Below are 17,943 nucleotides of genomic sequence, written 5' to 3'. Positions count from 1 at the left end.
AAACCCAACAGATCTTCATGGACTGTGTGACCAATAAAACTGAACGCAGGAAAAAATGCACCAAAAAAAAAAGGGTGGCGCTGAAGTGTAGCGACGCGCTCTCCATGGGGAGAGCAGACCGAATTTCACACAGAGAAATCTGTTGTGGTGAAAAGAAATACAAAAAATACAACGACAAAAAAATGACGGCTCATGGTTAGGTATGTGTTCTTGTGATGTTTCTTTTTTTTTTCTTCTTCTTCTTCTTTTCTTTTTTTTTTTTTTTTTTTTGTGCTGCCCCATCATCTGCACCGTTTCAGTGGCATTGTTCATTCCGAGTCCCCCACACACGGCCACACCCTGGTTCGTCTATCGCAGTCCCTGTGCTGGCAGTCCACAGAGAACCATCAATGATAGGTCACCTGGAGGCCACACACCAGAGGAGACCCTGCACTGCTGCTGAGTCACTTTGGTGGTGTTCGGTAGTGTCTGTTATGATTTAGCATTCTTAGGACATCACCTACTAAGCCTCCTGCTGACAATAACATTTTGTAATACTTCTTCATCTTCTGTCCTTTTTTTCTGTGAGGACACTCGGCTTTGTTACCCACAGTGACAGGCGCAATAGCCGAGTGGTTAAAGCGTTGGACTGTCAATCTGAGGGTCCCGGGTTCAAATCACGGTGACGGCGCCTGGTGGGTGAAGGGTGGAGATTTTTACGATCTCCCAGGTCAACATATGTGCAGACCTGCTAGTGCCTTAACCCCCTCCGTGTGTATATGCAAGCAGATCACGTTAAAGATTCCGTAATGCATGTCAGTGTTCGGTGGGTTATGGAAACAAGAACATACCCAGCATGCACACCCCCGAAAACGGAGTATGGCTGCCTACATGGCGGGGTAAAAACGGTCATACACGTAAAAGCCCACTCGTGTATGATGAGTGAACGCAGAAGAAGAAATTACCCACAGTGTGGTTAGTTCCCATCAACAGTTGCATAATAATTCACCATTTCTACTGCTTTGTTTTTTCTTTTTTTTTTCCTGCACTGCTGATCTGGCAACCCACTCCACACACAGTTCATGGGCACTTCACAAAGCACACGACCATGGTGTGTGCCATGTATCAGACATGTCAGCTGTGGGATTCGAACACAAGTGATTACCTGAGAAAAGTCTCCTCTTTTCTTCTGAGTCGCTGAACAGTTTGTTTTCGTAATATAGCATGGCAAACTATAATATCAAACACAACAGTGTATTCTTCACACGGCACAGCAAACATGTGACATGACCAAGGAGAGGGCTAACTCCAGTCTCAGACTGTTTCGGACTTTCCGCAAGGCCGGTATTGCTGCTAGTTTGGATGAGCTGGGTATTGCCATGGCGTTAACGATCAAGTTGCTTATTCAGTTCTTGTCGTCACTCCCTTTGTTTTATTTTGGTTGTAGTTTTGGAGTTTTAATTTTCGTTTGTTTGTTTGTGTGTTTGGTTGTTGTTGCTGTTTTTATTCCCCTTCCAACCTTTTCTACTTTTTTTTTTTTTTCCCCCGTTTTTGTTTTGTTTTGAGGTGTCACTTTTGATGACGCTCCTTCCCCCACTCATATTTCCTACACCCATGGCAGCTAGACACCGACGCCTGGAGTCATCAAGAGTGCACTGCTGGACAGCGCCCCCTAGTGTCATCAGGAGCACAGCGCCCCCTGGTGTCATCAGGAGCACAGCGCCCCCTAGTGTCATCAACAGCACAGTGCCCCCTGGCGTCATCAGGAACACAGCGCCCCCTGGTGTCATCGGGAGCACAGCGCCCCCTGGTGTCATCAGGAGTACATCTTGAGCCCGAAGCTGCGGTCGAAGCGCAAGGGGAGGGAACTGGAGAGGGCGGACACCTCCCAGTAGAGACTGCGGGACAGGAAGAGACGATACAGGAACACGCCCGCCGCTGACTGACACAGCAACACCCCCATCGTTATCACCTGTAAAACACATCGTTATCACCTGTAAAACACACACGTCAACACCCCCGTCATCATCACCTGTAATACACACATCGTGATCACCTGTAAAACACACAGCAACACCCCCATCGTTATCACCTGTAAAACACATCGTTATCACCTGTAAAACACATCGTTATCACCTGTAAAACACATCGTTATCCTGTAAAACACATCATTATCACCTGTAAAACACACAGCAACCCCCCCATCGTGATCACCTGTAAAACACCCAGCAACCCCCCCATCGTGATCACCTGTAAAACACACAGCAACCCCCCCATCGTGATCACCTGTAAAACACACAGCAACCCCCCCATCGTGATCACCTGTAAAACACACAGCAACCCAACCATCGTGATCACCTGTAAAACACACAGCAACCCAACCATAGTGATCACCTGTAAAACACCCAGCAACCCCCCCATCGTGATCACCTGTAAAACACACAGCAACCCACCCATCATGATCACCTGTAAAACACACAGCAACCCACCCATCATGATCACCTGTAAAACACACAGCAACCCCCCCATCATGATCACCTGTAAAACACACAGCAACCCCCCCATCATGATCACCTGTAAAACACACAGCAACCCACCCATCATGATCACCTGTAAAACACACAGCAACCCCCCCATCGTGATCACCTGTAAAACACACAGCAACCCACCCATCATGATCACCTGTAAAACACACAGCAACCCCCCCATCGTGATCACCTGTAAAACACACAGCAACCCCCCCATCATGATCACCTGTAAAACACACAGCAACCCACCCATAGTGATCACCTGTAAAACACACAGCAACCCACCCATCATGATCACCTGTAAAACACACAGCAACCCACCCATCGTGATCACCTGTAAAACACACAGCAACCCCCCCATAGTGATCACCTGTAAAACACACAGCAACCCACCCATCATGATCACCTGTAAAACACACAGCAACCCGCCCATCGTGATCACCTGTAAAACACACAGCAACCCCCCCCCATCGTGATCACCTGTAAAACACACAGCAACCCCCCCATCGTGATCACCTGTAAAACACACAGCAACCCACCCATCATGATCACCTGTAAAACACACAGCAACCCCCCCATCATGATCACCTGTAAAACACACAGCAACCCCCCCATCATGATCACCTGTAAAACACACAGCAACCCCCCCATCGTGATCACCTGTAAAACACACAGCAACCCACCCATAGTGATCACCTGTAAAACACACAGCAACCCAACCATCATGATCACCTGTAAAACACACAGCAACCCACCCACAGTGATCACCTGTAAAACACACAGCAACCCCCCCATCGTGATCACCTGTAAAACACACAGCAACCCACCCATCATGATCACCTGTAAAACACACAGCAACCCACCCATCGTGATCACCTGTAAAACACACAGCAACCCCCCCATAGTGATCACCTGTAAAACACACAGCAACCCCCCCATCATGATCACCTGTAAAACACACAGCAACCCCCCCATCATGATCACCTGTAAAACACACAGCAACCCCCCCATCATGATCACCTGTAAAACACACAGCAACACCCCCCATCATGATCACCTGTAAAACACACAGCAACCCTCCCATAGTGATCACCTGTAAAACACACAGCAACCCACCCATCATGATCACCTGTAAAACACCCATCGTGATCACCTGTAAAACACACAGCAACCCTCCCATAGTGATCACCTGTAAAACACACAGCAACCCACCCATCATGATCACCTGTAAAACACACCTGTAAAACACACAGCAACCCTCCCATAGTGATCACCTGTAAAACACACAGCAACCCACCCATAGTGATCACCTGTAAAACACACAGCAACCCAACCATCATGATCACCTGTAAAACACACAGCAACCCTCCCATAGTGATCACCTGTAAAACACACAGCAACCCCCCCATCATGATCACCTGTAAAACACACAGCAACCCCCCCATCGTGATCACCTGTAAAACACCCATCGTGATCACCTCACACACACACACACACACCACACCCACGCAAGCATGCACACGCACGCACACATGCACACACATACACACACAAACACAACCACACACACAGACACACACACACACATAAACACACACACAAACATACACACACACATAAACACACAAACACAACCACACACACACAAACACAACCACACACACACACACACACACACAACCACACACACACACACACACACAAACATACACACACACATAAACACACAAACACAACCACACACACACAAACACAACCACACACACACACACACACAAACACACAACCACACACACACACACAAAACCACACACACACACACACACACACACACAAACAAACACACACAAACACACACAAACACACACACACATCATAAAAGAACTGACCTTATAGCGTAGATACTCGGAGAAAAGTCTGGTGAAGAGGATGAGGACAGGATAACACAGGAACCACAGCATGCAGCACTGCCACCATACAACACAACTCTTGTCACCTCACAACCACGCCACACAACACTGCCACCATACAACACAACTCTTGTCACCTCACAACCATGCCACACAACACTGCCACCATACAACACAACTCTTGTCACCTCACAACCACGCCACACAACACTGCCACCACACAACACAACTCTTGTCACCTCACAACCATGCCACACAACACTGCCACCATACAACACAACTCTTGTCACCTCACAACCACGCCACACAACTCTGCCACCATACAACACAACTCTTGTCACCTCACAACCACGCCACACAACACTGCCACCATACAACGCAACTCTTGTCACCTCACAACCACGCCACACAACACTGCCACCATACAACGCAACTCTTGTCACCTCACAACCACGCCACACAACACTGCCACCACACAACACAACTCTTGTCACCTCACAACCACGCCACACAACTCTGCCACCATACAACACAACTCTTGTCACCTCACAACCACGCCACACAACACTGCCACCATACAACGCAACTCTTGTCACCTCACAACCACGCCACACAACACTGCCACCATACAACGCAACTCTTGTCACCTCACAACCACGCCACACAACACTGCCACCACACAACACAACTCTTGTCACCTCACAACCACGCCACACAACTCTGCCACCATACAACACAACTCTTGTCACCTCACAACCACGCCACACAACACTGCCACCATACAACACAACTCTTGTCACCTCACAACCACGCCACACAACACTGCCACCATACAACACAACTCTTGTCACCTCACAACCACGCCACACAACACTGCCACCATACAACACAACTCTTGTCACCTCACAACCATGCCACACAACACTGCCACCATACAACACAACTCTTGTCACCTCACAACCACGCCACACAACAATGACTCTTTCACCGGACGGGTGCAATCGCCCAGCGGTTAAAGCGTTGGACAACCATGCCACACAACACTTTGACTCTTTCACCGGACGGGCGCAATCGCCCAGTGGTTAACCCTTTGAGCCCTGAGCTCCTGAGCAATTTTAACCCTTCTGCCTGAGCTCCTGAGCCGAAATTTGCAAATAAATGGTATTAAACCCTTTGAGCCCTGACCACCGCTTTACCGGTGGCAGAGAAAAATGACATAATGCCCGGTCACCAGTTGAGCGGTGCGTAAACACTTGAAGCGTGCAGAGTCTCAACCTGGCCTGTCAGGGCAGAAATCAGGGACAAAACGTGCGAGAACACAACTGTACACAACGCAGCAAGTAATTGATATGCTTGATGATTTATCGGAAGTAGAATATGACAATGATTATTCTGATAGTGAGGTGGAATTCGAATCGGATGATTTTGCTACAGATAGTGATGTTGAAAATGAATCTGAGCATGCAGAATCAGTTGATCAAAGGAGGCGTGTCAGGTTGAGACTCTGCACGCTTCATTTGGGTTTGATTGGCTCTTCAATATAAGTCAACCAATAGCAAAACACGACGCAAGTGTTTACGCACCTGCTCAACCGGTGGCCAGGCATTATGCCACCCCTCCCCACCACCGGTAAAGCAGTGGTCAGGGCTCAAAGGGTTAAAGCGTTGGACAACCATGCCACACAACACTTTGACTCTTTCACTGGAAGGGCACAAGAGCCCAGTGGTTAAAGCATTGGACTTTCAATCTGAGGGTCCTGGGTTCGGATCTCCCAGGCCAACATATGTGTAGTGCCTGAACCCCCTTTTCGTGTTTATATGCAAGCAAAAGATCAAATACGCACGTTAAAGATCCTGTAATCCATGTCTGCGTTTGGTGGGTTATGGATCTTTAACGTGCGCATTTGATCTTCTGCTTGCATATACACACGAAGGGGGTTCAGGCACTAGCAGGTCTGCACATGTGTTGACCTGGGAGATCGTAAAAATCTCCACCCTTTACCCACCAGGCGCCGTCACCGTGATTCAAACCCGGGACCCTCAGATTGAAAGTCCAACGCTTTAACCACTTGGCTATTGCGCCGAGTAACACAATGATAAACAGGAAAAGAAGCCATCATAGAAACAGCAAAAGGCCCAACTATCTTTCACCTAAAGGGGGACCACCTTTCACCTCCATAAAACTGGTGCAGAACTCTCACTTAAGAGTGGAGTGTTGGCCTGGTGGTAAAGCGTCCACCTGCGAAGCGAGAGAACCTGAGCGCACTGGTTCAAATCCCACAGTCACCAGTATTTTCCCCCCTCCACTAGACCTTGAGTGGTGGTCAGGACGCTAGTCATTCGAATGAGATGATAAAACTGAGGTCCTATGTCCAGCATAAAAGAACCCACTGCAACTAAAGGAATGGCCTTGGCGGAAAAATCCGTAGAAAAATCCACTTCAATTAAAAAGAAACAAATAAAATAGCAGACAGAAAAAAAAAGAAAAAAAAGAAAAGGGTGGCACTTTCAGTGCAGTGACAGCGCTCTCCCTACGGAGAGAGCAGCCCGAATTTCACACAGACAAATCTGCTGTGACAGACAAAACAGTAACACAACAGAATACAATAAAGAAACATGTTTCACCTTCATGAAACTGGTGTAGAACTCTCGCTTCAGTCCGCTGCGCTCGGCACGGATGGTGGCATGCAGGTTCCAGGCCAGGAGAGCGGCCAATGAAATCCTCAGGACCACCAGCCCCACTCCCAGCATGCTCCTGTGGGCGTAGTACTGCCGGCTGTCCTGACCTTCGTACTGCTCCCACAGGAAAAGCAGGCCCTGCACCATGTATAGAATGAGATTGTATTGTATTGCATTGTATTGTCTTATAGTGGTGGCTGTCCTGGCCTTCCAAGTGTGCCTGTAGGAAGAGTAGGCCCTGTACCATGTATTGTATTGTATGGTATTGTAAAGTATTGTATTGTTTTGTATTGTATTGTATTGTATTGTATTGGTGGCTGTCCTGGCCTTCAAACTGTACCCAATGGAAGAGTAGGCCCTGTACCATGTATTGCAATGTATTGCATTGCATTGCATTGCAATGCATTATATTGTACTGTACTGTACTGCATTGTATTGTATTATATTGTATTGCCGGCTGTCCTGGCCTTCGAACTGTATCTCTTGGAAGAGTAGGCCCTGTACCATGTATAGCAATGTATTGTATTGAATTGAATTATATTGTATTGTATTGTACTGTATTGTATTGTATTGTATTGGCAGCTGTCCTGGCCTTCAAACTGTATCTCTTGGAAGAGTAGGCCCTGTACCATGCATAGTAACGTATTGTATTGTGAGTAGTACTTCAGGCTGTCGTGGCCTTCCTATTGCTCCTACAGGAACAGTAGGCCCTGTACCATGTATTGCAGTGTATTGTACGTAGTACTTTCCACTGTCGTGGTCTTCACTTTCTTCCAACATGAAACAGTAGGCCCTGTATCATGCATAGTGACACTGTTTTGTATCGCATGTAGTACTGTTGGCGGCCATGGCCTTACTACTGGAACAGTAGGAACAGCAGGCCCTGTAACATGTATAGTAATGCACTGCATTGCATTGCATTATATTACTTTGCATTGCATTGCATAGCATTGCATTGTGTTGTATTGCATTGTATTGCATTGTATTGCATTAGCTGTCCTGTCTTCTATACTATGTGTCTGTATTGCACTGCACTGCATGGGATTGCACTGTACTGTATTGCATTGTATTGTATGTAGCACTGGCAGCTGTCTTTTATACTCTGTGTGTGTGTGTGTGTGTGTGTGTGTACGTGTATGTTTCTCTGTGTGTGTGCGCGCATGTGCGTGCATGCATGTGTGTCTGTCTGTATGCTTGCCTGTCTGAGTCTTCATCTGTGTCTCCGCAACTGAGTGCGCCACAGTGTGTATACGCACATGCGTACACACAGAGCAGCTTCCGACCCAAACCAGCACAGTTCAGTTACTCAAGGAGGCGTCACTGCGCTCGGACAAATCCATATACGCTACACCACATCTGCTAAGCAGATGCCTGACCAGCAGCGTAACCCATCACGCTTGTCAGGCCTTGAGCGCATGCTTATATGTTTGTGTACCTATCAGAGTGGATTTTTTTTTTTTTTTTACATAATTTTGCCAGAGGACAACACTCTCGTTGCCATGGGTTCTTTTTCAGTGCACCAAGTGCGTGCTGCATACAGGATCTCGGTTTATTGTCTCATCCGAAAGACTAGACGCTCAGTTTGATATTCCAGTCAAAAATTGGGAGAAAGGGAGACAGAGCGGGAATTCGAACCCACACCCTCACGGACTCTCTGTATTGGCAGCTGAGCGTCTTAACCACTCTGCCAACTTCCTCCTCAACACACACAGAGCCGAGCCGAGCCAAACCGGCGCAGGTGCCCCACACCTCACCTGCAGCAGTCCCAGAACGCCCACCAGGTGGGCTGCAGGTCTCTGGGCCAGGGAGCGGAAGTGGGAATAGCGGCAGACGGAGTGAGCTGAGGCCAGCGTCCACCCCAGGGAGAGACTCAGCAACATCAGCAGCATGGTGAACTGGGACAACACGTTGAACACTGCAACATCGTCGTCAGCAACATCGTTATCAGCAACATTGTCATCAGCAACATCGCTATCAGCAACATCGTTATCAGCAACATTATCAGCAACATCGTTATCAGCAACATCGTTATCAGCAACATCGTTATCAGCAACATCGTCGTTATCAGCAACATCATCATAATCAGCAACATCATCATAATCAGCAACATCATTATCAGCAACATCGTCATAATCAGCAACATCATCAGCAACAGCATCTTCATCTGCAACAGCATCATCAACATCATCTTCATCAGCAACATCGTCATCATCATCAACTTCATCATCAGCAACATCATGAGGTCAGCAACATCGTCATAATCAGCAACATCAGCAGCAGCAGCATCTTCATCTGCAACACCGCCATCATCATCATCTTCATCAGCAACATCATCAGGTCAGCAACATCATCAGGTCAGCAACATCATCATCATCTTCATCAGCAACATCATGAGGTCAGCAACATCGTTATCAGCAACATCGTCATAATCAGCAACATCATCAGCAACATCATCAGGTCAGCAACATTGTCATAATCAGCAACATCAGCAGCAGCAGCAGCAGCAACATCATCATCACCATCATCATCATCATCACCAACATCATCAGCACTGTGAAATGGAACAACATCTTGAACACCTCCACTCGACCTTAAGTGCTGGTCTGTCCACAAGTCATTCGGATGTGATGATAAACGGAGGTCCATGCAGCATGCACTTAGCGCACGTAAAAGAACCCACAGCAGCAAAAGTGTTGTCCCTATTGAAAAATCCTCTTTGACAGGAAAACAAATAATATTACAGGCAGAAAAAAATACAAAAAAAAAGGGGGTAGCGCTCTAAGTGTAGCTACACACTCTCCCTGGGGAGAGCATCCTGAATTTCACACACAAAAAATCAGTTCTGACAAAACAGCAGCACAATACAATACAATGGTCACCAATGCATGTCTCCACATACACACACCAGATACTCACATTCTGATACAAGTTCCAGAGCTGGGGACCCAGTGCCGTCCTTGGAATACCTGACACAGACAACAATCCACTTTCAGAACACCCCCCGAAAACGGAGTATGGCTGCCTACAAGGCTGGGGTAAAAACGGTCATAAACTAACAGCCCACTGGTGTATGCAAGTGAACGTGGACGTCGCAGCCCACGAACAAAGAAGTAAAATGTAATGAAGATAACAGATGAAAAAAGACAGACAGAACAACACTTTGAACGGAATGAAAGGAGGAGTAGGAAGGAGAAAGACTGACTAACACTTTGAACGGAATGAAAGGAGGAATCAAGGAGAAATACACTCTGAACGGATTGAAAAGAGAAGAAAGGAGAAAGACTGACCAACACTTTGAACGGAATGAAAAGAGGAGAAGGAAGGAGAAAGACAAACATTTCGAACGGAATGAAAGGAGGAGAGAGAAGGAGAAAGACTAACACTTTGAACGGAATGAAAGGAGGAATAAGGAGAAATACACTCTGAACGGAATGAAATAAGAAGGAAGGAGAAAGACTAACACTTTGAATGGAATGAAAGGAGGAGAGGGAAGGAGAAAGACTAACACTTTGAACGGAATGAAAGGAGGAGAAGGAAGGAGAAAGACAAACATTTCGAACGGAATGAAAGGACGAATCAAGGAGAAATACACTCTGAACGGAATGAAATAAGAAGGAAGGAGAAAGACAACACTTTGAACAGAATGAAAGGAGGAGTAGGAAGGAGAAAGACTGACTAACACTCTGAACGGAATGAAAGAATGAAGTAAGCAGAAAGACTAACACTTTGAACGGAATGAAAGAATGAAGTATGAAGAAAGACTGACTAACACTTTAAACGGAATGAAAGAATGAAGTATGCAGAAAGACTGACTAACACTTTGAACAGAATTAAAGAATGGAGTATGCAGAAAGACTGACTAACACTTTAAACGGAATGAAAGAATGAAGTATGAAGAAAGACTGACTAACACTTTAAACGGAATGAAAGAATGAAGTATGAAGAAAGACTGACTAACACTTTAAACGGAATGAAAGAATGAAGTATGAAGAAAGACTGACTAACACTTTGAACGGAATGAAAGAATGGAGTATGCAGAAAGACTGACTAACACTTTGAACGGAATGAAAGAATGAAGTATGCAGAAAGACTGACTAACACTTTGAACGGAATGAAAGAAGGAATCAAGAAGAAATACACTCTGAACGAAATGAAAAGAGAAGAAAGGAGAAAGACTGACCAACACTTTTAATGGAATGAAAGGAGGAATCAAGGAGAAATACACTCTGAACGGAATGAAAAAAGAAGGAAGAAGAAAGACTAACACTCTGAACGGAATGAAAGGAGAAGAGAGAAGTAGAAACTGAACAGAATGAAAGAAGAATGTGCGTACCTGCTGAGGTGTATGACCATGAGGACAGGTGCGTACCTGCAGAAGTGTATAATCATGACAGGTACGTACCTGCTGAGGTGTATGACCATGAGGACAGGTGCGTACCTGCAGAAGTGTATAATCATGACAGGTACATACCTGCTGAGGTGTATGACCATGAGGACAGGTGCGTACCTGCAGAAGTGTATAATCATGACAGGTACGTACCTGCTGAGGTGTATGACCATGAGGAGAGGTGTGTACCTGCAGAAGTGTATAATCAGGACAGGTGCGTACCTGCTGAGGTGTATGACCATGAGGACAGGTGCGTACCTGCAGAAGTGTATAATCATGACAGGTGCGTACCTGCTGAGGTGTATGACCATGAGGACAGGTGCGTACCTGCAGAAGTGTATAATCATGACAGGTGCGTACCTGCTGAGGTGTATGACCATGAGCAGAGCGCCCAAGGCCTGCAGTCCCACGGACAGAGTCAGAAGCTGGATCACCAGCTGCATCGGACCCCCTTTGCTCAGCGTCTGGTGCAGCCGAGGGGCGAAGGCACACGCCACCACGAAGTACGCCACAGTCAACAGCTGGTAGAACTTCAGCAGACCTAGGCAGAAATCACACACACGGTGATTTTTTTTTTTTTTTTTTTTTTTTTTTTGCTGCCCCATCATCTTCACCGTTTCAGTGGCATTACTCCCACGCCGCTCATTTAGATTTCCCCATACACAGCCACACCCAGGTTCATCCGTCGCAGTTCCAGCGTCGGCAGTCCACAGGGAACCATTGATGTTAGGTCGCCAGGAGGCCACACACCAGAGGAGACCCTGCACTGCTGCTGAGTCACTTCGGTGGTGTTCAGTGGTGCCTGTTCTGATTTAACGTACTTAGGACACCACCTACTAAGCCCCCTACTAACGACAATAATGGCTTAGTCGCGGAGCCAGACTGAGTGAGCGTCCCTCCCAGAGTGGAGACCACCACCACATCCTACACAGGGTGAATTTAGCTTCTGTTTTTTAACTCACTCTGAATGATGAAACGCTATAGCGTTCCTGACGTAAAGTAGCGTTCCAGACGACGGAACGCTATAGCGGTTTCGACAATTAACATTTTTTCCACATTTTCCTCATGGGGCAGCATAAAAATTGCAGCTACACCGTGAATGTGTCAAGGGTCGAATGGTAAGTTTCTTCATGCAATTCCGTAACAACACACTCCACAGCGAGCCAGAGAGTTCACGACCCCACACGACAAACTAATCTGCATACGTATTGAAAATGGCATCGCAGGCGATACAAGTGGAAATTTTTGGTGCAAACTAGATCACGACAGTAGCTATTACCGCTGCTGAAGCGATTGAAATGCTTCAAACTGAAGGTTTCGACATCGACGAGGATGATGAAGACGTTGAATAAAGTATCTGCAGTGAAGAAAGCAACCATCAAGAAGGTACTGAAAGTGACTCAGCTTCTGAGAGCAGTGAAAAGGGAGGGTGGTGGGCGTTCACATGACATGAGGAGAGGGGTCAGTGGGTCAAATACAGTGAGTTTCATTCAGTTACTTTAAGTTTTGTATTTTTTGTGATTTTTTTTCCTAACCCTAACAAATGGGTCGTCTGTAGGGAAAAGCAAGGGAGAGAACTAATCGTCCAGAGTGAGTTAAGCCTTTCACTTCTGACTGCGGATATCTCCGCAGTTTAGGGGTAACTGTTTGATCAAACATCCAGCCAGTCGTTTAGTTACGCTTACTTCCTTGTAAATGGCAAATGCTCTGAAGTATGTAAAAGGAATTTTTTTTCTTGAAGGAAAATAAATGGAGAATATAATTATGATTAGTTCAATGTTGACAGGATGAGATAACTCCTAATCAGAGGAAGATAATTCTGAGTTTTAGGGAAAAAAAAAACAACAACAACAGAAAAACACAAAATATTTTGAAAAAAGAAAAGAAAGAAAGTTGTATGACAACAATAACAGTCTTACCTGCATTCTATGACAAACCAAACAGTGGTACCTGTCTCCTCATCCAAGGGGGCTGCCCTGTATTCTATAACAACAATAACAGTTCTACCCATGTTCTATGACAACTCTAACATTGCCACCTGTGTACTCTAACACTGGTACTTCACTGTGTTCTAGGACAGTGGTAACTGTGTTCGATGATAACAATAACAGCGCTACCTGTGTTCTATAACAACCCTAACAGCAGTACCTGTCTCATTCGTTCGTTCGTTCTTTAGATTAACGTCTTTTCACTATAAGTGATATTAGACAAGGGTAGGAAAAAAAAATCGAGGGAGGGAAAAGAAAGTACGGTGAACTTCTTCTTCTTCTTCTGCGTTCGTGGGCTGCAACTCCCACGTTCACTCGTATGTACACGAGTGGGCTTTTACGTGTATGACTGTTTTTACCCCGCCATGTAGGCAGCCATACTCCGTTTTCGGGGGTGTGCATGCTGGGTATGTTTTTGTTTCCATAACCCACCGAACGCTGACATGGATTACAGGATCTTTAACGTGCGTATTTGATCTTCTGCTTGCATTTTCACACGAAGGGGGTTCAGGCACTAAGCAGGTCTGCACATATGTTGAACTGGGAGATCATAAAAAAAATCTCCACCCTTTACCCACCAGGCACCGTCACCGTGATTCGAACCCGGGACCCTCAGATTGACAGAGTACTGTGAATGCATGCCAGTATGTGAATGTGTGTGCGCGCGTGCGTGCATGGGTGTGTGTACCTGTTTCCTCGTCCCCGAAGTGCTCGAGGGGGTTCCCCAGGGCGTCAGGGTTCAGCATCACCAGCCGGTACCGGAGACACTCCGGCGTCATCGCCATCAGCCCCGTCAGCACGTCCTGCTCCCCCTCCACGCAAGTGAACTCGTCCGCATAGATAATGTGCCAGATGCGGGGGTAGGACGAGTGCGGCACGCTCACCTGGCTCTCGTTGCTGTTCAGCAGGTCTGAAACACGCACACAGTAGCTGTGTTGTGAGTTGTGCTGTGTTGTGTTGTGCTGTGCTGTGCTGTGCTGTGCTGTGCTGTGCTGTGTTGTGCTGTGCTGTGGTGTGGTGTGTTGCAAGTTGTGTTGTGTTTTATTGTGTTGTGCTGTGCTGTACTGTGTTGTGTGCTGTGTTCTGTTGTGTTTTGTTGTGTTGTGTTATGTTATGTTGTGCTGTGTTGTGCTGTGTTTTACTGTGTTTTATTGTGTTGTGTTGTGCTGTGTTGTGTTGTGTTGTGTTGTGCTGTGTTGTGCTGTGCTGTGCTGTGCTGTGCTGTTTTATTGTGTTGTGCTGAGCTGTGTTGTGCTGTGCTGTGTTGTGTTGTATTGTGTTGTGTTGTGTTGTGTTGTGCTGTGCTAAGTTGTGATGTGTTGTGCTGTGCTGTGCTGTGTTGTGAGCTGAGCTGTCCTGAATATGACAGCACTTACAAATCAACCTTGCTTCTCCCAGATAACTAAAAAAAAAATCAAGTCTCTTCCATGAAAAACAAGAAGAAAATTACCGTCACCAGAAAGCGAAAACAAGACAGACAGGCAATCAAAATGTCCCTGAATATGAAGGCACTTACAAACCAGCCTTGCTTTCCCCAGTCGACGTGCACAGTCCCAATCCTCTGAGGCGTCTCTCCAGTCCTCCATGTGGTACAGCAACAGACGACCACGCGACAGTGACGTGGCGTTCAGCGTCACGTTCACCACCGCCTCACCTGATGCAGTCAAAATAGTCCTTTACATATGCAGCCGTGTACCCGAGTGGTTTATAATGATTTACTGTATTAAAGGATAGACAAGAATCCCCACGCACAGGCCAGGAACATTTTATAGAGGCTAGTCACAAAAGGGTTTTCCTATTGTTTTATTTACAATAGTTATTTAGAAGTTGAGAAGAAGAAAAGAAAAAGAAAAAGACCCCTGTGGACTGCCGATGCTGGAACTGCGACAGACGAACCCGGGTGTGGCTGTATATGGGGGGAATCTAAATGAGCGGCGTGGGAGTAATGCCACTGAAACGGTGCAGATGATGGGGCAGAAAAAAAAGAAAAAAAAAAAAAAGAAAAGAAAAAGAGATAAAACAGTGCAGCCATACGTAGCAAAATGTCAGCCTCTGGGACAACACACACACACACACACACACACACACACACTGCTTGTGACACAGCAAGAGAAGCAGTATCTGAAAGCTAAGAGCGCTATCTGAAGCTAAGCGCTTGGCTACACATAGTCAATACCTCACCTGTTGTGGTAAGTTAATGTACAGTCAATACCTTACCTGACAAAGTCAAATAGTCCATGATTCCATCCACAATCAATATACCACCTGAACAAGTCAAATACTCCATGCACAGTTCATACCTCATCTGATCATAGACGCTGATCTATCATCTGATAGTGTTTGGGGTGTAATTTGTGTCTATGATGAGATGTGGTCAAATAGTTTATGCACAGTCAATACTTCAACATGTCGCAGTCAAATAGTCCTTCCACTACCAATAACTCACCTGTTACAGTCCATGCATATTCAATACCTCACCTGTTACAGGTAAATAGTCCATGCATAGTCAATACTTCACCTGTTACAGTCCATACAGAGTCAATACCTCATGTGATCCAGTCAATTAGTCCATCCACAGTCAATACCTCACCTGTTCCAGGTAAATAGTCCATGCATAGTCAATACCTCACTTGAAGCAGTCAAATAGTCCATACACAATTTACACATCACCCGTTGCAGTCAAATAGTCCATACACAATCTATACCTCACATGTTGCAGTCACATAGTCCATACACAGTCTATAACTCAACTGACGCAGTCAAACTGTCCAGCCAGAGTCAATATATCACCTGTTGTAGTCAAATATTCCATCCACAGTCAACACCGCACCTAACGTAGTCAGTCAATGTACTGTCAATGCCACCTCACCTGATGTCGTCAAATACTCCATACACAGTCAATACTTCACCTGATGCAGTCAAATTGTCCATGCACAGTCAAAACCGCACTTGTTGCAGACAGTCAATGTGGAGCCAATATATCACCTGTTGCAGTCAAATACTCCATCCATAGTCAATACATCACCTGTTGTAGTCAAATATTCCATGCACAGTCAATACTTCACCTGAGGCAGTTAAATTGTCAATGCACAGTCAGTTGGTTTTCATATATTGCCCAGCCTGACGGGCGCAATAGCCAAGTGGTTTAAGCGTTGTTCTTTCAATCTGAGGGTCTCTGGTTCGAATCACGGTAACGGCGCCTGGTGGGTAAAGGGTGGAGATTTTTCCAATCTCCCAGGTCAAAATATGTACAGACCTGCTAGTGCCTGAACCCCCTTCGTGTGTATACGCACGCAGAAGATCAAATACGCACGTTAAAGATCCTGTAACCCATGTCAGCGTTCGATGGGTTATGGAGACCCGAAAATACCCAACATGCATGAACCACGACAGAGTCATCGGCAAGTCGATATTGGTTGTGTAACGGAAAGAAGAAGAAGAAGAAGAACATAAAAAAAGCAACCATAACATTAATAATAACAACACTAAGTCCACATGCACAATAATAATAAGGGCAACAGTGATTATACTGACAATCACCATGGATGTGATTATAATGATGGTGGTGGGGGTGGGGGTGAGGGGCGTTGTGATGGAAATTAATGGTGATGGGCATGTATGGTCATGGTGATGAAGGTGGCCATAATGAAGAACACACACACACATACTCTCTCTCTCTCTCTCTCTCTCTCTCTCTCTCTCTCACTCACTCACTCTCACACACACACACACTCTCTCTCTCTCTCTCTCTCTCTCACACACACACACACACACACACATTCTTCTATTTTCTTTAAACATCCACCATCATCATTAAAAATATTTTTGATGACTCTCTCTCTCTCTCTCTCTCTCACACACACACACACACACACACACACACACACACAAAACAACAACAACAAAAAACAACAAAACACCACTGTCCACGGTCCCAGAAGCTCACCATGAAAGGCGAAGGAGGACAGGTACTGGCCTTTCTCCGATCTGGCCACCACAGAACTCAGTACACCTTGCACGGTTCGGCACTCACACACACTGCACACACTGAACAGCCATAGCAGCAACACCCAAACACTCGCCGAAGCCTCCATACTTCTTTTCGGTTCTCTTTTTCAGCCTGAAAGGCGACAGCTGCTGTGATCAGCTACGCACAGGTTAACGCATTTCAACTGCTCGAAAACAGCAGTCAGCACACATCAAAAACTGACGACGTTCACCACCATCGTTAAAATTTTCCCTTCGCTGTTCTTCAATTTGTTGCTGATATTTTGTCTCGTAAATCAGCCTGGATACTTGAGCAACCCTAGTTTAATTTTTATGTGGTGTTAATAAACTGAGGATAGCAATGCTCGTCTGTTAAAAGCTGCTGAGTTCGTTGAGATCTATGAAACGAAACGAGACCATGCCGAGAGCTCTACGTGTACATGCCGTAAAAAAAGGAAATATCTTCATAACAAATTACAATATTTT

At 46.0% G+C, this 17,943-nt stretch overlaps 1 protein-coding gene across 1 annotated transcript; it reads right to left on the bottom strand.

The window, feature by feature from the left end:
• Nucleotides 1-800: 800 nt before the first annotated feature.
• LOC143275464 (integral membrane protein GPR180-like) lies at nt 801-17,880 on the bottom strand. The gene is made up of 9 exons (XM_076579605.1): nt 17,417-17,880; nt 14,987-15,124; nt 14,159-14,380; nt 11,843-12,023; nt 10,012-10,061; nt 8,850-9,010; nt 7,042-7,233; nt 4,397-4,474; nt 801-1,951 (listed from the first exon to the last, which is right to left on the bottom strand). Exons 1-9 carry the CDS (start codon nt 17,562-17,564, stop codon nt 1,796-1,798), a joined length of 1,326 nt encoding a protein of 441 aa, XP_076435720.1. The 5' UTR covers nt 17,565-17,880; the 3' UTR covers nt 801-1,795.
• Nucleotides 17,881-17,943: the final 63 nt, after the last annotated feature.

Source organism: Babylonia areolata, chromosome 30, assembly GCF_041734735.1.
Source record: "Babylonia areolata isolate BAREFJ2019XMU chromosome 30, ASM4173473v1, whole genome shotgun sequence".
NCBI lineage: Eukaryota > Metazoa > Mollusca > Gastropoda > Neogastropoda > Buccinidae > Babylonia > Babylonia areolata.
The sequence above is the reverse complement of the archived record's forward strand: the minus strand, read 5'-3'. Positions and strand labels throughout refer to the sequence as shown.